The 21,088-nt window shown below is 45.5% G+C and overlaps 1 protein-coding gene across 1 annotated transcript in view; it reads left to right on the forward strand.

Moving 5' to 3' along the window:
* CLSTN2 (calsyntenin 2) overlaps positions 1-21,088 on the forward strand; it is a 569,746-nt gene that overhangs the window by 464,846 nt on the left and 83,812 nt on the right. Inside the window, exon 9 of the mRNA XM_088472076.1 lies at positions 17,775-17,937. Within this exon, the coding sequence (XP_088328202.1) occupies positions 17,775-17,937 (163 nt within the window). The remainder of the gene's footprint in view (positions 1-17,774; positions 17,938-21,088) is intronic.

Here is a 21,088-nt window from a genome sequence, read left to right on the forward strand (position 1 = left end):
GACCATCGTGACCATCGGGCTTGCGACGGAGACCCTGCAGTAGGGTCTCGTTGCCGCAAGCTCTGGAGTGATTTTGGCTCTATCAAAGCCAAAATCACTCCCACTGACATCACTAGTGTCACTAGTGATGTCAGTTTGGCCGGCTTCAGACGGCAGGCGTTCCCATAGGAACGCCTCCGTCTGGCAGCCACGCCCCTGGCACGCCCACCAAAGGGGGCGTGCTGTCACGCAACATCAACAGCACGCCCCCTTTGGTGCGAGACCCGGAGCGACAGAGAGCTCGTCGCTCGCCGGGTCTCGCGCATGCGCATGATGGAGCTCCCTCCATCATGCGCATGCGCAATAGGGCAACATCGACCCGCTTGAGAGCATCCTGCGCTCGCGAGCGGGTCTGAATGACCCCCTCAGTCCCAATTGCAGTGGCTGGTTCGCGCACGTGCACTGTGATGCATACACATGCTTAGAACACAATAATTGGCCGATTGCGTGCGTAATCACAGTTGCGATCGGTAATGAATCAGGCCCATTGTCCATATTTATATATGCTGATCAGGCATGCATACTGTACAATTTCACTTTTTTGTTTGCATGCAATTCTGTGCTAGTTCAAGCTTTAGAAATTTAATTTTTTTTTAAAATCATTGTAATATTTTATATTAACATATTATGATAGCAGTTATAATGCAACAGGGTAGACTAATATAGCACTGGACACAATGGACTAGAGTCACTTGCAATGCAGTATTGTCCCACTGTATTTAAAGTTGTCAACAGTGCTTTTAATATAATTTCTGTATATAAGATTATCTTTTAATGGAAATTCCACATAGTGAGACTCCGGCAATTTGTGGTGCTCTTCTGCACTCCCCAGAGTAGATAGACTTCCCAGACCCTGCCTACTTTCCCAGGAAATGTGTGGTATGGGTGCTTGATGATGTGATTCACAGTTAATTGTGCCAGTGTTGCTCCCTCCCTTGTAGCACAATCCTACTATTTTCCATATTGCACAATTGGGGGTGGGGCCGCTATAACACATATCTGAACCTGTAAGTTGTAGAGATGGATCAGGCATGTTCAGGCCATAGACAAACGCAGGGGGGGTTTCTATCTGTCTGGAAACCCCCCTCCCCAGCACACACACGACCACAGTAGAAATAGTAATAGAATAGAATTTTGCTAGTGCTGCATGTTCTTCTCAGTATCACAAATGAAATAATTAGCACCACCTGTGGATCTTTTAACATGTATCAGACAGTAATAAATAACCTGTGGACCAACTAGGAGATCTGGAAAACATGCACTATTAGGGATGCACTGCTATAGAGCCCAATATGTACATATATGTCCAGGACAGTGCTAGGTTCTTCTGCTGCTCCTCCAGGCTCCCGGACTTGCTCCAATGGTCTGGAATGGTGCCCACATCTAAAATAAAAACATCCAGCTCAGGAAGGATGTTCCTACTGCCGTATCTAATGGCTTGGCTTATTGTGATTGCTGGTCCTGTATAGGCTGGAATTATGATACACAATAGACTTTGTATGACGCATATTAAAACTGGTTGAATACTAATTCTGCCCTCTTCATGGACTGGCCACACTCACTCTAAAATTAAGCATTTGGAAACCCCCCTCTAGAAATCCTGCGTTAGCCACTGCAGGCAGAGGCGCAGTACAGTAAGGGCGTGCAGGCACAAGTTAGACATGGCTTTTTAAAATGTGTCTTATTTTACATTTTGTAAATTTAAATACATTGGCCTGATAATATGTATTGTAGAAAAGGAACTGTTTAGATGACCACGTTTTATATACAATATCAACAGTTTTACAGATCTGCTGTCATTTCACATATAAACCAAATAGCAACTAGCCCCTTCTTGTTCAGAGGCCGACACCCACAGACTCGGTTGTTTAATTACTTCCATGCATATGAAATGTACTCCGTCCTACTTATATGTAACCATACTTGCCTACCCTCCCGATTTGGTCGGGAGCCTCCCGAAAATCGGGTGCCGCTCCCGAGCTCCCAGGAAGGCAGGCAATCCTCCCGACCCCTGGTGAAGTGTCCGCACCCCCCTGCACTTGTAAGGAAAACCACGGCAGCAGGGTGGCCGGTGACGCGATTCGCGCTGAATCGCGTCATCGTTGCTCTGCCCCCGGCTGCACAATTTCATTAATCACGGCATTCTGAAAAGGGGGCGGAGGCACGATGATGCGAAGGAGGGCGCTAAATGTCGGCAAGCCTGTATGTAACACCCCTTTTGTTACCTCAGAAAAGTGGGATGCAGTGTGTGTGTGCCCTCACTTCCTTCCTCGTAGTGACGCACTGCCTCCACCCAAGTCTCCTCTTGTCATGAGTAAATGTTGATAGGGGAATCTTCCACCAGAGACCTACTTGGGAGACCACTTGAATCCACACATACCTACTCAAGGACAGCGCACACACAACACTTTTGTAAAAGCCACCTTGGCATATTTATCAAAGGACAGGTAAAGGTTGGTGGAAAAGGGTAAGGTAACAAAAAGAAATGATGGTAACCACAAAATACATAAAATGGCCATAGAGCAAATAGTGATAGAAAGAACTGTAATAATGCACAATAATTCCCCTGTGTACTATTCAGGGTTGTCTTAACAGCAGTGTGGGCCCTGGGCAAAGCAATGCACTGGGGCCCCCTACCCTCCTATTCACGGGAAAAAAATTGAAATGGTCAATAAAATTAAACCCTCCTGCATGCCCATCAGACCTCGCACACATGCAGAGAGACTCTGTCTGACTGGTCTGAAGCCGGCAGATGAAGTGAAACTGGGACTGAGGTGAGTACTCATCACCAGGGGAGGATGGGGTGGGGGAGGTTAGATCAGAATACAGTGCACCATCAGCCGGCTTATAAAAATATCACAAATTTACCAACTGGCCGCGGCTGCAGGGGGGCGGGTTGGTGGGCCCCTACAAGCTTCGGGCCCTTGGGCAACTGCCCAACAAGCCCAATGGAAGAGATGGCCCTGGTACTATTAAGATTACAGTATCTCTTTCTCCCACCCAGGCGATCCATCCATACTGTACACACACCTTGCAGTGCTACATACAACCCTGCACTGGCTAACAACAATTTAGGACTTACCTAATACTAATTAAGCATTAACAATCTACACTAGCTATACTGCAGTACTGAGCTCAGTGGGTACCACTGATGCGTTGCTGCATGAACTGAACTTATCTGGTAACTTTTCTGGTCAGAGCAGGTGACTTTGGACAGTACAGGCAGATGCATGGAGACATCCCCTCTGCAGCTTAATCACAGGATAAGGGACCCTTTGCTCTTTTATCAGATACTCCCAGGGGACAAACTGGGGTCTGAAGCACAGCGACTCTCAGAGCAGTCAGTATGTGACAAGCTGGCTGGGACTCTTAGTTCCACCAAGGCAGATCAGCAGATTGCAGTCTCAGTTTACAGGCTAGCTGGTGCAGTTTCAGTTTACAGGCTAGCTGGGACTTGTTGTTCCACAAGCTAGAGCTTCTTTCTCTCACAGCACAGGGTTTCTCCAAACAGAGCTGTAACTAGACATTTTGGTGCCCTGTGCGAGGAAGCGCATCGGTGCCCCCGCCCCCCCTCAAAAAAATGGCTGATATGATTTAGGATATTGCCTTCCCCACCCCCATCCTGTCACTCTGAGATCATGAAGATGTCACCTGGTCAGTAAATTAAAAATATCTTTACTCTGGCAAGGATATGGGGTCATTAGTGTACCTCCTCCTTTATAACATTTATGTAGTGTATATATATATATATATATAATTATATATACACTAAAAGTCGTACGTGGAATATCCTTGCTTAAAACAATTAGTTGTAGTTGATAAGCAGCAAACAAAAAACCCATAAACCATGTGTACATAGCAGCAGCAGACATGAATGCCCCCAGCACATGCTTACTCTCAGTGCGCAATCTTTATTTTCCTCCTGGGGGTACTGGCATACATGCCCACCCTCCCGGTTTTTGCAGGAGGTTCCCGATTTTTCAGGTAACCCCCGCACCCCCGGAAGGGTAGGCACTTCTCCCACATTCTGCCTACTTCCTAATGAAGTGGGCAGAATGGGGAGAACTTCCGCGGCGATCGCGGGTCCGTCTGTAGGGGGCGGGGCTTAATGACACGATTCTACATGAATTGCGTCATTTTGCCCTGCCCCTTATTTAAATATGCACCAATCATGGCAATTTGTCACAGAGGTGGTGGGGTTTAATGCCGCAAATCGTTAGTCCCCGCCCCCGTCGCGACCCAGCTGACCCGGGGAGGAGATTGAAAAGGTAGGCAAGTATGGGTACTGGGCCACCGATGACTGACCCATGTAAAGCCCCTATCAATCAGCTTTTTGTTGAGTAATTCCCCCAAATTTTCCCAACCATTAAAAACAGTTCTCTGTACATGCGAGTCAGAAACAGTGCTGGTCGGATACAGTGCAGCGTACAGTGCAGGTCAGATACAGTGCTGGTTGGATACAGTGCAGGGAACAGTGCAGGTCAGATACAGTGCGGGTCGGATACAGTGCATGTCAGATACAGTGCGGGTCGGATACAGTGCATGTCAGATACAGTGCGGGTTGAATACAGTGTGAGTCGGTTACAGTACGATACAGTGCGGGTCGGATACAGTGCGGGACACAGTGTGGATTGGATACAGTGCAGGTCAGATACAGTGTGGGATACAGTGTGGGTCTGATATAGTGCGGGTTGAATACAGTGCAGGCTGGATACAGTGTGTTATACAGTGTGGGTTGAATACAGTGCAGGTCGGATACAATGCAGGGTACAGTGTGAGTCGGTTACAGAGCGGGTCGGATACAGTGCGGGACACAGTGTGGATTGGATACAGTGCAGGTCAGATACAGTGTGGGATACAGTGTGGGTTGAATACAGTGCAGGTCGGATACAATGCAGGGTGCAGTGTGAGTCGGTTACAGTGTGGGTCGGATACAGTGCGTGTTGGATAAAGTGTGGGTTGAATACAGTGCAAGCCGGATACAGTGTGTTATACAGTGTGGGTTGAATATAGTGCAGGTCGGATACAATGCAGGGTACAGATGAGTCGGTTACAGGGTGGGTCGGATACAGTGCAGTTTATAGTGTAGGTCGGATACAGTGCAGGTCTGATATAGTGCAGATCGGACAAAGTGTGGGTTGAATACAGTGCAGGTCGGATACAGTGTGTTATCCAGTGTGGGTTGGATACACCAATAGTGCACTTACTGTAACAGCAGTGTTGGCAGTGCAGGGTACTGGCGGTGTCCTCAATGTGAAAGTGCCAGTGGGGTCCTCAATGCGGGGGTGCCGGCAGTGTTGGCAGAGTGGGGGTGCCAGCAGTGTCCTCAGTGCAGGGGTGCTGACAGTGTCAGCAGTGCAGGGGTGCCCTCGGTGTGGGAGTGGCGGCAGTGTGGGGTTGCTGAAGGCGTCCTCAGTACGTGGGGCAGCAGTGCAGGAGTGCTGGCAGTGTCCTCAGTGCATGTGTGCTGGCAGTGTGGGGTTGCTGACGGTGTCCTCACTACGTGGGACAGCAGTGCAGGGGTGTTGGCAGTGTCCTCAGTGCAGGGTGCCGGCACTACGTGGGACAGCAGTACAGGGTGCTAGCAGCATCCTCAGTGCAGTGACAACTTTGTTGTCAGCAGAGCGGGGGTGCCAGCGGTGTCCTCAATGTGGGGGTCCTGGCAGTGTCGGCAGTGCATGGGTGCCGGTGGTGTACTCAATGCAAGATGCCAGCAGTGTCGGCAGCAGGGGGTGCCACCAGTGGGGTGTTGGCAAAGGGGGTGCCAGCAGCAGGGGGTGCCGGTGGTGTCATCAGCAGGAGGCGCAACGTTGTCAGGCAAGGGGGATGGGCGGCATCTTCCTACATTCCTGTGCCCATTGAATTCAATGGGCTTAACGCTGATTGGCTGAGAGCCTTGACAGACGACTCATTCAGCCAATAAGCGTTAAGCCCATTGAATTTAATGGTACTTGTAAAATGGGCACTCGAGATCCGACAACAGATTACGAGGTTTTGCCTCGATTAGGGATCCGGTGCAAGTTCATTAGTATATACGTGGGACCATGGTGCCATATATGTGAGTAAAAAACTTTTACTCACTATGGAGCGCCCCCTTATGTGTTTTTGCTTATGATTATAACAGTGGGGACAAACACTGACTCCCCATTGACACACACCTGCTGCTGGACGTGACTCCAGGCCTGGCAGTAAATAGGGACCTGCTGGTGCTGCCATGCTGGACGTCATCAGGGGACCCATCACCGTGAGCACCTGCATTGCTGTGCTCACTACTGGATGCTGTACTGCACACCGCACTGCTGTGCACCTGGCCCAATAGCTCAGAGTCCTCACTCACTCTAGGAACTGTGGGAGGAGAGACCTCATGATGTCTCTCCTCCCACAGTTCCTAGGGTCAGCACTCGGAGCTGCTGGACCGCTTTAGTGTAAGAACCGGGCACCACACATTGTGCCATCATTAATATACAGTATATAGCAGTGGTTACCCGGCAGATAGTGATAGCGGGTGGCGGCCAGTTCTGCCCCCTCAGGGCTGTTGCGCTCTGTGCGGTGGCACCGGCCACACCACCCTAGTTATGACCCTGTCTCCAAAACCTTTCTCTGCAACAACATAATGATGGGGCTGCACAGGCTCTTCTCCACTCTGTAGTACTCCTCACCTCTGCCCTCACAGTCTCTCTTCTTCCACGGCACCAAAAAGTCTAGTTTATCAGCTCCTGTTCCCCCTGCTGGATGCCCCCGGGAAAAGCTGTGCCCCATATTTTTACTTTCCAGCCCCTTGCATGCAATGTGGGAGCAGTTATGGCCAACTTGCCTGGAATGGCATGTGAGCAGGGAAATGGAGATAAACAATAAGCCACAGACCAAGAGTCTGATAGTGAGAAGTGCAGAGTCCCCAAAAAGCACAATATTATCCGGAGGCTCTTGTCAGACTGATGGAGGAAGACTGATGTGTTAGTTACACCCCTGTAGGAAATAAGATACAAACACTCAACTTCTCAGTCCTATATTGCAATTAAGAAGCCTGTTAGCTGTAAATGCTTACTCTTCTCAAACTTTTGTTTTTTTATACTTTTTCTTTCAAGATTAATTGTATGTTCATTAACAACTGTCAGCTGCAAGACAATACTATGTTAAAAAAGTCTTCAAGATTATTAAGTAGTAGTCAACGGAACACTATTCTTTTTAGTAGGCCAATTAGCTCATAAATTATTTTTAGAATTTAGGAGTGACATTTGATAAATTAGCTTATTCTATGTGCGAATAATAGAGATATGATCAAACTTTGAGCACAGCTACATATATCCTGTGCCACTAGGTTGATGCACATTTTTGTTGTATTTTAACAAAGTTTTCTATTTTGCCAATCTATTTACTTTCAATTTTCACTAGAGACCATTTCACCTTCAGAAAACACTATTTCTCCTATTTCTAGAATGGATTAAAGGTCATCCCTTATTGCTGCATTTATCTCTCACTCCTGTTTGGCCACGATGCTTGCGATAATAGGTATATCTGTTTGAAATGGAAAGTGATTACATCCATTTGATGGGCCGTCTGGAACAAAACATTAGTAGTATGGAAAAAATGTAACCTGACCAAGGACAAAATGTCATATTTACTACATTGCTAAAATAAATCCCTGGATGTAAAAGATAATCAAGACTTGTGCATATAAAGACTTTACATTCAGATAATTGAGTTCTATCAAATGTTGAAAGGTATAATTAACTGTGCAAAATATCATCTGCAGAGGTGATGACCCTAAAAATGTGGTTGCTGAGATCTTTAATTTCTGAATCAGTGTGGATTATGATGAACATTTTCTTTTTTTACTGTAGCAATGTACAGGATGTTCTCATTGTAATGTAGTGATTGCTGTAAATGGGGTCATCCTGTCAAAATATTGATAGACATACTGATTAAATAAGGGTAGCCATTAATAAAGGAAGAAGCTTTGATTTCAAGATCTATTGTAGCTCAAGGTTGTAGATGATGTTAAGGTACAGTAATCTAAAATCATAATTGTAGGACCTTTTAATGAATATTTTTGCCAAATCTACACAAATATCTGGAATGTGGAGTTGTACACATCTCATAGCATCTCCACTATTTTCTGTAAGAGGCATAACTAGGCTGCAATGGGGAATTCTCTCTCAGGCAAAATTTAGCTAGGGTGTGTCCATGATAGTGTATAGCAGAAGGTTTGTACCAGGGGGGAAAGTTTGTCCTAAGGCCTCACTAGCTTTAGCTAGCAGGAGCTAGTACGCCTTTTAGCTAGGAAGTGGGTGTGATGAGGATCCAGGAGACTACCCTGAAATATCCGGCATCTCATGGACCTTCTGAGAGAGTAGGTAAGTATGAGGTAAGGCTACTGTTAGAGTATTTCCTCTTTTTGAAACATAGGGGGTCATTCAGACCCCCTCGCGAGCGGCAGGACGCTCGCAAGCGGGTCGATGTTCCCCACTGTGCATGCGCACGACGGAGGGAGCTCCGTTATGCGCATGCGCGAGACCCGGCGAGCGACGGGGGCGTGCTGTCGACGGGGGCGTGCTGTCGATGTTGATTGACAGCACGCCCCCTTTGGTGGGCATGCCGGGGGCATGCCTGCCAGATGGAGGCGTTCCCATGGGAACGCCTACCATCTGAAGCCGGCCCCACTGACATCACTAGTGATGTCAGTGGGAGTGATTTTGGCTCTGATAGAGCCAAAATCACTCCAGGGCTTGCGGCAGCGAGACCCTACTGCAGGGTCTCCATCGCAATCCCGATGGTCGGGATGGTCTGGACCATCGCGACCATCATCATGGACGCTCGCTATAGCTGTGGGTGGGTAACCCACAGCTATGCGAGCGTCCATGAGGACGCTCCAAAAAAAGGTAGGAGGGCCCTGATTCAGAGCGAGCGCTCTGGTCATAGAGTCTACTAATGAGAGCCTGTGTAAAAGACTATTCTCTTCTATGTTGAGGGTAGCCCACATTGATCCATCATCAATTGATAATAACTGGCTGAGATGGTTGTTTGTTTTTCTGCGGCCATGTTTATAGGTCAGCTACCTTGCAGCCTAAAGGTTAGCTATTGTGCAATTGTAGTTATGTTGCTTTACTAAATATGCAAACTAAATTTAGCCCAGGCAACTTTAAAAGTTAGATTGTAGTGAATAGATAAGGGGCTGATGTGAGCCGGCCGGGAGACTTGCCCACTCTTCCGGGGGGCTGGGAGCGACACCCGATGTTCAGGAGGCTCTTGACCATTTCTAAAGAGTAAGGAAGTATACACTAGAGTCTTCTCTAGTGTCTGGAGTCTGCTGCAGGTAGAGAGGACCGGGCCCCAGACAGGGAGACTGCACATGGGTCCCCTCCTCTCTTAATATGCCCCTGATATGCTTCTATTGCCACCAGAAGGCAGCAGAACAGTTAATAATAATTAAATTCACATTATAGGAACTAGGGGACAATAATAAAACAAAATGTGTGGAGTTACGTTTTATAGATACATATGAGATTCTTGAAGATTAGACAGATATGAAATAAACAGTTCTTCCAGGATAGTAGATAAGTAATATTGGTTTTGTACTAAAGTTGTTTCACTATATTTTGCTTTTTGGGGTTAAGTGTCAGCAATCATCCAGCTGACTGCTAATGATTATATATGAAGGCCTAGCACAAAGTGACTAAGGCCCTATTCAGAGAATTTACCAATATCTATCTTAGCTCTCTTTTAATTTTGTTCTGCGATTGCAGCACAATAAACCTTCAATAAACCCAAAACAAATACTTTTCCAATCTTTGTGCACTGCATGGCTGATGTGGATATGCTTTTTCTTCCCAATGATGATAGCTGGCCCAATCAATTTGTCTGTTTAGTTATTACTAATTGGAATTGGGTTATATCCATTTAGCGGGCATCCCCTTCCAATCAGTGGTGCAGAGTGATATAAAGAAGTCACGTGCGCAGCGTCGCAAAACAAACAAATCTTTATTACACTGACTGCTGAGGCTGGACTGAGAACTCTCATTTTATGCCTTTGCCCTGCAGTATTCACTGCAGTGGCACAAGCAGTAGAGTTGAATTAAGGCTTTGGGGGGGTCCGAGACAATTAAGACTGGGGAACTCTAAAGAGCAAAATTTAGGATGCAGGAATCAGGTTCTCGTGTGCAAGCCTTCAGCGCATACATGAAAGGGAGCATGATCACACATCATCATGCCCCCAATCATGTCACGTCATTCAGGTCCAAGTTACATGATTTTAACTGTTGTTTATCAATTGTTAAAGAAAACCCAAACCAAAATCGAACTGAAGCTTGGTTTTGCCAAAATCAATTATTTAGAACCAAACCCAAAACACAGGGGGTCTGTACACATTTCTAGTATTTACTAGGGGTGAGCGGGTTCGGATTTCTGAAATCCGAACCCCCCCGAGCCCCCCGATCCGAGTCCGATCCGAATCAGGCTCGACTTTTCCCGCCTGACTCGGATCTGAAATCGAGGCAAAACGTCATCATCCCGCCTTCCGAGTCTCGCGGGTTTTGGATCCTATATAAGGTACCCGCGTCGGCGCCATTTTCTCACTCGGCTGTGGACAGTGAAGAGGGAGGGTGGGAGTTAGGGCTGTGTAGTGTAGTGTAGTGCTGCTGTTGTCCACTACTTCAAAGTCCATAGGGGCTGGCTGTGTTGTGCTGTGCTGCTGTTGTTAATAGGGGCTGTGTCCACTACTTCAAAGTCCATAGGGGCTGGCTGGACTGTGTTGTGCAGTCAGTTCTCCATAGGGGCTGTGTCCACTCCAAAGTCCTGTGCAGTGTCCCAGTCCTAAAGGGGTGCTGTAGTGTTGTCCAGGGGGTGCTCTGTCCATCAGGGGTGCTCCAACCAAATGCTAAAAAAATAATATATTTTCTGTGTTTGTGAATTGTGTGCGCAGTAGCCGCACGTGCATCAACAAAGTAGTGCCAAGCGTGCGCCTGTGTCATAAGTAAAGGGCCGGCTGGCTTGACCGTTAAAGGGTGCTGTAACCCCCGAAAGTACACTCCAGTCCAAACCAAAAAAAAAATAATTTTCTGTGTTTGTGAATTGTGTGCGCAGTAGCCGCACGTGCATCAACAAAGTAGTGCCAAGCGTGCGCCTGTGTCATAAGTAAAGGGCCGGCTGGCTTGACCGTTAAAGGGTGCTGTAACCCCCAAAGTACACTCCAGTCCAAACCAAAAAAAAAATTATTTTCTGTGTTTGTAAATTGTGTGTGCAGTAGCCGCACGTGCATCAACAAAGTAGTGCCAAGCGTGCGCCTGTGTCATAAGTAAAGGGCCAGCTGGCTTGACTGTTAAAGGGTGCTGTAACCCCCGAAAGTACACTCCAGTCCAAACCAAAAAAAAAAATTATTTTCTGTGTTTGTGAATTGTGTGCGCAGTAGCCGCACGTGCATCAACAAAGTAGTGGCAAGCGTGCGCCTGTGTCATAAGTAAATGGCCGGCTGGCTTGACCGTTAAAGGGTGCTGTAACCCCCGAAAGTACACTCCAGTCCAAACCAAAAAAACAATAATTTTCTGTGTTTGTGAATTGTGTGCGCAGTAGCCGCACGTGCATCAACAAAGTAGTGCCAAGCGTGCGCCTGTGTCATAAGTAAAGGGCCGGCTGGCTTGACCGTTAAAGGGTGCTGTAACCCCCGAAAGTACACTCCAGTCCAAACCAAAAAAAAAATTATTTTCTGTGTTTGTGAATTGTGTGCGCAGTAGCCGCACGTGCATCAACAAAGTAGTGCCAAGCGTGCGCCTGTGTCATAAGTAAAGGGCCGGCTGGCTTGACCGTTAAAGGGTGCTGTAACCCCCAAAGTACACTCCAGTCCAAACCAAAAAAAATAATTATTTTCTGTGTTTGTGAATTGTGTGCGCAGTAGCCGCACGTGCATCAACAAAGTAGTGCCAAGCGAGCGCCTGTGTCATAAGTAAAGGGCCGGCTGGCTTGACCGTTAAAGGGTACTGTAACCCCCGAAAGTACACTCCAGTCCAAACCAAAAAAAAAATTATTTTCTGTGTTTGTGAATTGTGTGCGCAGTAGCCGCACGTGCATCAACAAAGTAGTGCCAAGCGTGCGCCTGTGTCATAAGTAAAGGGCCAGCTGGCTTGACCGTTAAAGGGTTCTGTAACCCCCAAAGTACACTCCAAACTAAAAAAATATATATTTTCTGTGTTTGTGACTTGTGTGCACTGTGGCTGCACGTGCATCAACAAAGGAGCAGCGCCAAGCGTGCGCCTGTGTCTCATAAGTAAAGAGCCGGCTGGCTCATTTCTTAAAGGGTGGGGTAACCCACAAAGTGCACTACTCTCCAGCAAAAATAAAAAAATATTTTCTGTGTTTGTGTGCGCTTTAGCCGCACGTATATATCAATATAACATAAATGGAGGACCAAACTTTCTCCGATAAAAATAAAATAGGGAAAGATCAAGAACCACTTCCTCCTAGTGCTGTTGCTGCTGCTGGGAGTTGTTCATCATCCCAGAGAGGAAGTAGGAACATCACTACTTTTACTAAACAATTGACCCTCCAACAGTCCCTAGCGATGAGGATGAAGTACGACAGCAGTCATCCTGAAGCAAAACGTATAACTGAGGCCTTGACTGCTATGTTGGTGTTAGACGTGCGTCCGGTATCCACCATTAGTGCAGTGGGATTTAGACAATTGATGGAGGTAGTGTGTCCTCGGTTCCAAATCCCGTCTAGATTCCACCTGCATCCTCAAAGCAGCAGCGACAAGCATGCGTCTGTCTGTTATAGGGTAGTGTAACTCTCAAAGTGCTCCAAAAAATAAAAAAAAATTTTTTCAATGTGTTTGTGACTTGTGTGCAATGTAGCCGCACTTGCATCGTCAAAGCAGCAGCGACAAGCGTGCGTCTGTCTGTTAAAGGGTGGTGACACCCTCAAAGTGTGCTACACAAACAATTAAAATATTCTTCTTTTTTCTGTCTTTGTGAATTGTGTGGGCTGTAGCCGCACCTGCATCCTTAAAGCAGCAGCGACAAGCGTGCGTCTGTCTGTTAAAGGGTGGTGACACCCTCAAAGTGTGCTACACAAACAATAAAAATATTCTTCTTTTTTCTGTCTTTGTGAATTGTGTGGGCTGTAGCCGCACCTGCATCCTTAAAGCAGCAGCGACAAGCGTGCGTCTGTCTGTTAAAGGGTGGTGACACCCTCAAAGTGTGCTACACAAACAATTAAAATATTGTTCTTTTTTTTTCGGTCTTTGTGAAATGTGTGGGCTGTAGCCGCACCTGCATCCTTAAAGCAGCAGCGACAAGCGTGCGTCTGTCTGTTAAAGGGTGGTGACACCCTCAAAGTGTGCTACACAAACAATAAAAATATTCTTCTTCTTTTTTCTGTCTTTGTGAATTGTGTGGGCTGTAGCCGCACTTGCATCCTCAAAGCAGCAGCGACAAGCATGCGTCTGTCTGTTAAAGGGTGGTGTAACCCTCAAAGTGCGCTCCACAAACAATAAAAATATTCTTTTTTTTTTCTGTCTTTGTGAATTGTGTGGGCTGTAGCCGCACTTGCATCCTCAAAGCAGCAGCGACAAGCGTGCGTCTGTCTGTTAAAGGATTACATTGGTGACAGCATCCAAGTAGGCATGTCAGACAGTCCGTACCTGTACTGGCAGGAAAAAGAAGCAATTTGGAGGTCCCTGTACAAACTGGCTCTATTTTACCTGAGTTGCCCCCCGTCCAGTGTGTACTCCGAAAAAGTGTTTAGTGCAGCCGGGAACCTTGTCAGCGAAAGGTGTAGGAGGTTGCTTCCACAAAATGTGGAGAAGATGATGTTCATAAAATGAATTATCAACTCTTCCAGGGAGACAAGCCTCCAGAACGTACAGAGGGACCTGTGGTTCCAGCAGGGACGAATTAATACTCTGTGAGGATGAGGATGTACACACTGAAGAGGGTGAGGAATCGGTGGATGAGGAGGATGAGGATGACATCTTGCCTACGTAGAGCCAGTTTGTGCAGGGACAGATTAATTGCCAGCTTGTTTTGTGGGGGCCCAAACGAACCAATCATTTCAGCCACAGTTGTGTGGCAGACCCTGGCGCTGAAATGATTGCTTTGTTAAAGTGTGCATGTCCTGTTTATACAACATAAGGATGGGTGGGAGGGCCCAAGGACAATTCCATCTTGCACCTCTTTTTTTTCTTTGCATTATGTACAGTTTGGGGTCTAGATTTTCAAACTGCCATCCTGTCTGCCACTGCAGTTTCACGCCTAGATGGGTCACGTGTTTGTACCGCCCACTCGTGTCGCTTAGCATAGTCATCCTGCTACCTCGGTGCAACCTTTTGAACATAAAAACACTATTGTGAGGTGTGAGGTGTTCAGAATAGACTGGAAATGAGTGGAAATTAAGGTTATTGAGGTTAATAATAGCATAGGAGCAGAAAAACCTACAAATTCTGTGATTTTAGCTGTTTTTATGCTTTTTTTCAAAAAAATACAGATCCAAAACACAAAACCCAGAACCCAAAACATGGAAGGGTGGTTTTGGCAAAACCAATCCAGATCCAAAACACGAAGAAAGATCCAGATCCAAAACCAAAACACAAAACACGAAAAGTGGCCGGTGCACACCCCTAGTATTTACATGTTTAAACAGTGCGACCCTTGAGATTTTTCCGCCTCTTTGCACACTTAGGAACATCTCTGTGATGATGCGGTATCTCCTGAAAGCAGTAAGTAGGTGTGTGTGCACCTTGATAGGCATTGATTAGACCATCTAAATGCATCAGTGCTAAACGGGTTGGGTATGGGATCCCGGCGCACACAATACCGGTGCTCAGAACCCAACGCCGGAACCGCAACTGGTTTGAAATAATAATGACACCTGTAGGTAAATCCTCTAACCCTACTCCTAACCCTACCCCTAAACCTATCCCTCATCTCCCACAGCCTAAACCTAACACCACCACCCCCCCGAAAGCATAACCCTGAAGCTGGGATTCTGACTGTTGTTAGGACTCCTATGCCAGCATTCTGAGCACCAGCGTCCTGACAGTCAGGATGCCTACTACATCCCTGATAAACAGTGCAGTGCCAGGTTTTGCTGCTGTGTGCATTGGATGTGCTCTGTACTTGACTTTCAGTATTTATGTTTATATTTGTATTTCATTTATCAGTATTAACGTGTGCTGCTTGTATGTTTGCTGTTATGACGATTCCAGACGAGGAATGCCAAACAATGGCCAAATTACTGTGAAATAGGATTTACTCATTTCCAGATTACCCCCATTTATATTAGCTACTCAGGAAGAATACTAGTCTACGTAGTTTATACTCTCTTTTTTTTCCATCGTACTGTATTTGTTTTGATTTGCTTTTCAAATATGAAAAAGCGCTGATCAAGTACTGTAGGCTCCACTCTTCCAAGGACTTTCCTATTATGCTTATACAGAAATACATGTTTTTTCTGCAGATATCTCAATATCATTGTAGTATTGTATATAACTTAATATTAGACTATAATGCCTGCAGTAACTTTACTCTGGGTCTGTGACAGGCTGCTATCATGAAATTTGAACCCTTCACTTCTCATTCCAATGTTTCCTTTGAAATAATTAGAAAAGAGAAAGCCACTGCCTCAAAACTAATCCTGTTTACTTTTGTCATGCTGTATAATATAGAAATTTGCACACAAATGACTTTATGAACAGTCAGGCACACGGATTAGTATGGCGTGGGTCATGAGTTTGTCACCCTTTGTAGAGTTTGTATGTTTTCCCCATGTCATACTTAGGGATATGTGCAGGACCATTTTTGCTGGATTTGGCTCTGATTCATCATCCGGCATTGGATTTGGAATTTTTTTTACAAAAATTTCCAAAAAAAAAGCTAAAATCACATAATTTGGGCTTTTTTTTTGTTCCTAGAGTATTATTAACCACAATAACATTAATTTCCAGTCATTTACACTCAATTTAGACCACCTCACAGTTTACAATATTGTTTTCACCATTATTGGCCAAAGGCTGCAGTGAGCTGGCTGGTTACTAAGCGACAGAGCAGCGGCACAGACACCGCAGTTTAAAGTACATCTATGAAACATTGCCACACAGCAGTGGCAGAAATTAAAGGTAGTGCAAGATGGATTTGTCCTTGGGCCCTCCGACCCACCCAGTGGAGTATGGCCAGCAGAGTCACAGTACTTGTTTACACAGTGGGCTATGGCCCAAGGAGTCACAGTGCTTGTTTACACATTGCAGTACAGCCAGCAGAGTCACAGTACTTGTTAGTGGGCTATGGCCCAAGGAGTCACAGTGCTTGTATACACTGTGGGCTATGGCCTGCAGAGTCACAGTACTTGTTTACACAGTGGGCTACGGCCCAAGGAGTCACAGTGCTTTTAAACACAGAGGGCTACTGCCCAAGGAGTCACAGTGCTTTTAAACACAGAGGGCTACTGCCCAAGGATTCCCGGTACTTGTATACACAGTGGACTATGGCCTGCAGAGTTACAGTACTTGTTTACACAGTGGGCTATGGCCCAAGGAGTCACAGTGCTTTTAAACACAGAGGGCTATGGCCCAAGGAGTCACGGTGCTATTATATACAGAGGGCTACTGCCCAAGGAGTCCTGGTGCTTTAATACACAGAGGACTACAGCCAAAGAAGTCACGGTGCTTTTATACACAGAGGGCTAACACCCAAGGAGTCACGGTGCTTTTATATACAGAGGGCTACTGCCCAAGAAGTCACGGTGCTTTTACTTTATTTTAAATTTATACACAGAGGGCTTATGCCCAAGAAGTCACACTGCTTGTATACAGAGGGCTAAGGCCCAACACAGAGGGCTTATGCGAAAGAAGTCACAGTGCTTGTATACAGTGGGCTAAGGCCCATTTAGTCACGGTGCTTTTATACACAGAGGGCTTATGCCCAAGAAGTCACAGTGCTTGTTTGTATACAGAGGGCTAATGCCCATGTAGTCACAGAGCTTGTATACACAGAGGGCATATGACAAAGAAGTCACAGTGCTTGTAAGCACATTAGAGTACAGCACATAAAAATGTCCACTGAATAGTTAAGGGCCAGGCTAATACAGCAGAGTAAGCGCTGCATACATCAGCGTGCTGTGTGTGACTCCGATCAGTCCCCGCCAGTCCCGACTCCCTCCCTTCGTCCTAACTAAGTAAAATGCAGAGCTCATCTCTAGTCATACTTACCTAATTTCTTGGATCCGCCGGGTGATTTCGGTGAGTCTTCCAGGACAGTGGGTGGTCCTCCAGCACCCAGGGGAGAATTATGGCACAACTCACGGATCTATGGGGAGGGGGTGGGGCTAATATAATGTGATTCTATGAGAACTGCATCATATTGGCCCTGCTCCCTCTTCATACCCATAATTCGTGGCATTATGCCATCAAGGGTGTGGGGGCCCTACTGATGTCAGCATGTATCTCCCCTCCGGCTTCTATCAGACAGGAGAATATAAAACTTGGCAAGTTTTCCCCATGGTTGCATGGTCTTGCTCACGTTTCCTCCCATACCCCCAAAACATGTATATCAACTGGATACTACAGTACCTTAAATGGACCATAGTGTGTTTTATTGAAATTTAGGTTGTAAATTCCTGCAGTTAAAGAACTGATCAGAATGACACATATTCTCTGTAAAGCACTGTCTAATTTAGTGGCACTATGTAAAGTATAATAATAACTAATGGTTATGCCTAAATATATGTGACATCATCTGTTCCCTTTCTTCCAGATCTGTGATAAAGAATGGCACTATTACGTAATCAACATAGACTTCCCACTGGTAACGCTATACATGGATGGTGTTACTTACGAGCCATACCTGGTGACCAATGATTGGCCTATACATCCCTCACACATTGCTATGCAGCTGACTGTTGGCGCTTGTTGGCAAGGTAAATCAATGATATGTTTCTGTTACATTTACAAAATATTCAACCAAGTAATAGATATAGATTGTGCCACATAAACTTCATTTAGTACAGGAATATAGAGTTGGGAACTAGACCACTCCAAAGCGCAACTCAATCCCAACTGCACCAATGAACCGAACCTGTAGTAAATTATAGCATTTACCTTTCTGATATTCTAGGGCTCTGGTTACAAAAGGTTACCTCTGTGAATAGCTTCTTGTTTTATTAATTCTACACGTTCTATTCAAGAATTAATTAGGGATTTTTAAATGATGAGAAGTTACCATTTTGAGAAAGTGAAATTGTTCCCCCCTCATTGATCCTGTAGTAACACCTTTCCTTAAATATTTTCCTCCATTTATCAAAATGTATTATACATTGAAGAAGTGGTTATTGCATAATCTGAGACAAGTGCATTCTGCTGCTGCTGATGATGATGATGGATTGTGTCAAACCAAGCATACAGGTAGAGAGAGGAAAGCTTCACAACTCGCAGGGCAATAGGTCCCACCAGGACTCAGTTATGAGACGTCTGACCTATGACACGCGCTACTGCGGATGCGCGGCGTCTCCGTGCATCTTTATAATGAATCTAAGAGCTGGTTAAGCTGTACCACGTGTACACTAATTGCCACCAGCACCAACTACTGTGTTATACATTTAATCAACATCACTCACACACACTGGACAGTTACACTACACTCTGGTGATTCAATTCATCTTGAAAACTACTGTCCAAAGCAAATTCCGCTTCACATTGCATAGTAACACCCCAGCACACTGTCTGTGATAATTACTCTGCTAATATTATGCCCCTGAAGAGAGTTGTCACAGTTCTGGTTGCATGGTGGGTGGCATGGGACCCCTTTGACTCGTGTGTCCATGTGCCGTGTTCTCCATGCGCATACTATAGATATGCCACTGGCATGAGTACACACAGTAGATTCACCCCATTTCCATCCAACTCAGCACCAGGACATTATGAGTTGATAGGAGTTATCCGTTCATGCATCTTTTAAAGGCTTTGTCATTAAGTGTTTATGGTGATAGTAAAAGGGGTTTTAAAGTTTTAGTTTGAGCAGAGTTTTTAAATAGTTCACTGGCTCAAGGATTGGTTCTGAAGGATATTCTGTTTGATGCATGAGATATATTGTATAAATACTGTATAGTGTTTTCAAACCTCTGACCTATATGGATTCAGTGAAATATGAACCTAGAACCTTAATTTTTTTAGCCACAGTTCAGTAATTTCTGTGCTACTGCAATTGCTGTTTTCAGACCAGCTCGAGATACTTGCCAGTTTGGATAATGGAATGGAGATTTTATAGCTTTTTATTTATAAATTAGGTGTTGTTGTTAAGAAGGAGAAGTAAAAAAGTTTTGCTTTCATTGTGTGGTTTTCAATGTAATGTTGTACAGCTTTCAGATGTAACCCAGTATGGAAATATTTAGTATTTCATAGCTACAGCTGTCCTGAGCTTTGCACAGTTCTGAACAAATGAAAAATGCATGGGCACAAATGAATGCTTTCAGCTCTGTGAATTATAGAATAACACAAGCAAATGTGTTAAATAATGTACCTCTGGCTGTTCTTTATTTAACAAAGTTGTCTTTAAGTCTAAAGAATTGTGATTTAATGTTACTATGGTGATTTATCATTCGTGCTTCACTTACATTTTTTCCTTGCTGTGGTTAATGATTTCCAGGCTTATTTATTAATAATCGGCGACAAGGCTTGTCTGTTGCCTTAATTCAGCAATAAAACGTCACGAAGGCAGCTGCATGTCACTCAGCTGCCTTTGTGACGTTTTATTGCAGAAGAAGAACTAACTTTGGGCCTGATTCAGAGCCGGTCGCTATTTGCGTTCGCTCGTCCAGAAAATAGGGGTGGCTATTCAAATGAACCGTTCGCTGTTTGCGGTCTGTTCACGCCTCTAGGTCTGAACGAGCGAACAAAACTTGCGGTCATTTTTTGGGAAACTACGCCCCCTGGCCGCTCGCATCCTACGTCATGTCCGCTATTTATTAGATTAATCGAGTACATCGAACAGGGTATGAGCTGCTCGCTATTCTTGTGGTTGGTTTTTGCTATCACAATTTTGCGAGCAGTTCTGGCTTAAAAAAAACCCAGTGATGTGGTCAGTGACGCTGCTATTTTAAATATGCACACCCATAAAACACCCGTTTTGACCTTTAAGCACGCCTGCGATCGGATCTCCACTCCCCGTTTTCAAGCACCTTCCCCTGTTACCACCCACATACGCCTCTTTCTGTCACTCAAATTATCAGGCATTCGCTATTTCGCGAGCACATGAATTTCGGCCGCACTGACTGGTTCGCGCATGCGTATAACGATCCGTACGCATGCGCAGTTGGGCAAACATTGCTCGGAGCGAACGAGCTGCCGCTTACAAGTGGCTCTGAATCAGGCCCTTTATCGGACAAGTATGAGGAGATCTGCACATTCACATTGAAACCGCTTTTGGGTTTACGGTTCCACTTAGTAGAAAATACTGAAATAAAAAAACAGAAGTTTGTCATGTCATGCAGAGAAGTACAACATAATGTTTTTGAATCTGGTGGAGCAAAATCATAAACATTTGTTATCCATAAAAGTAAGCACAGTATGGGACTAAGCATATTAGAACGCAAGTTAGCCACATTTTCTCCCAAATCGCGTGAATGGAACTTAATGGCGGTATTCGCCTGCATGCAGTCTTGTAACCATCTCTGTGGCCAGATCACCCTACAGATGTGTCCTCATACATTTAGCCTCCTTGCATGTTAAACAGCCCTTCTAGTGGCGTCATGCCGTGGCGTGACTTGGTAGCGCCGAGTGTCTTTTCCTGTGACTTTTTACCTTAAAATGTGTCTTATTCGCACAGTGATGTGAATAGGATGCACAAACAGCTGCTGCTGATTATAATTATAAACGGCATGCCTAAATTCTGTGTGCGACCTCGGCTGTATCTGCATGCAAAATTCTACGTTACAGTGTCACAGCCGCTGACATTGTAACGTAGCATTTTGCATGCAGATACTTCTCTACTTGTCCACTCAGTGGCGAAGTAACTCTGCTGCACCATCATCCCAGTAATATTTGGGAAGATGGCACATGCGCACAAGAGAGCAC

Source organism: Taudactylus pleione, unplaced genomic scaffold (assembly GCF_031769625.1).
Source record: "Taudactylus pleione unplaced genomic scaffold, aTauple2 ptg000120l, whole genome shotgun sequence".
NCBI classification, from domain to species: Eukaryota; Metazoa; Chordata; class Amphibia; order Anura; family Myobatrachidae; genus Taudactylus; species Taudactylus pleione.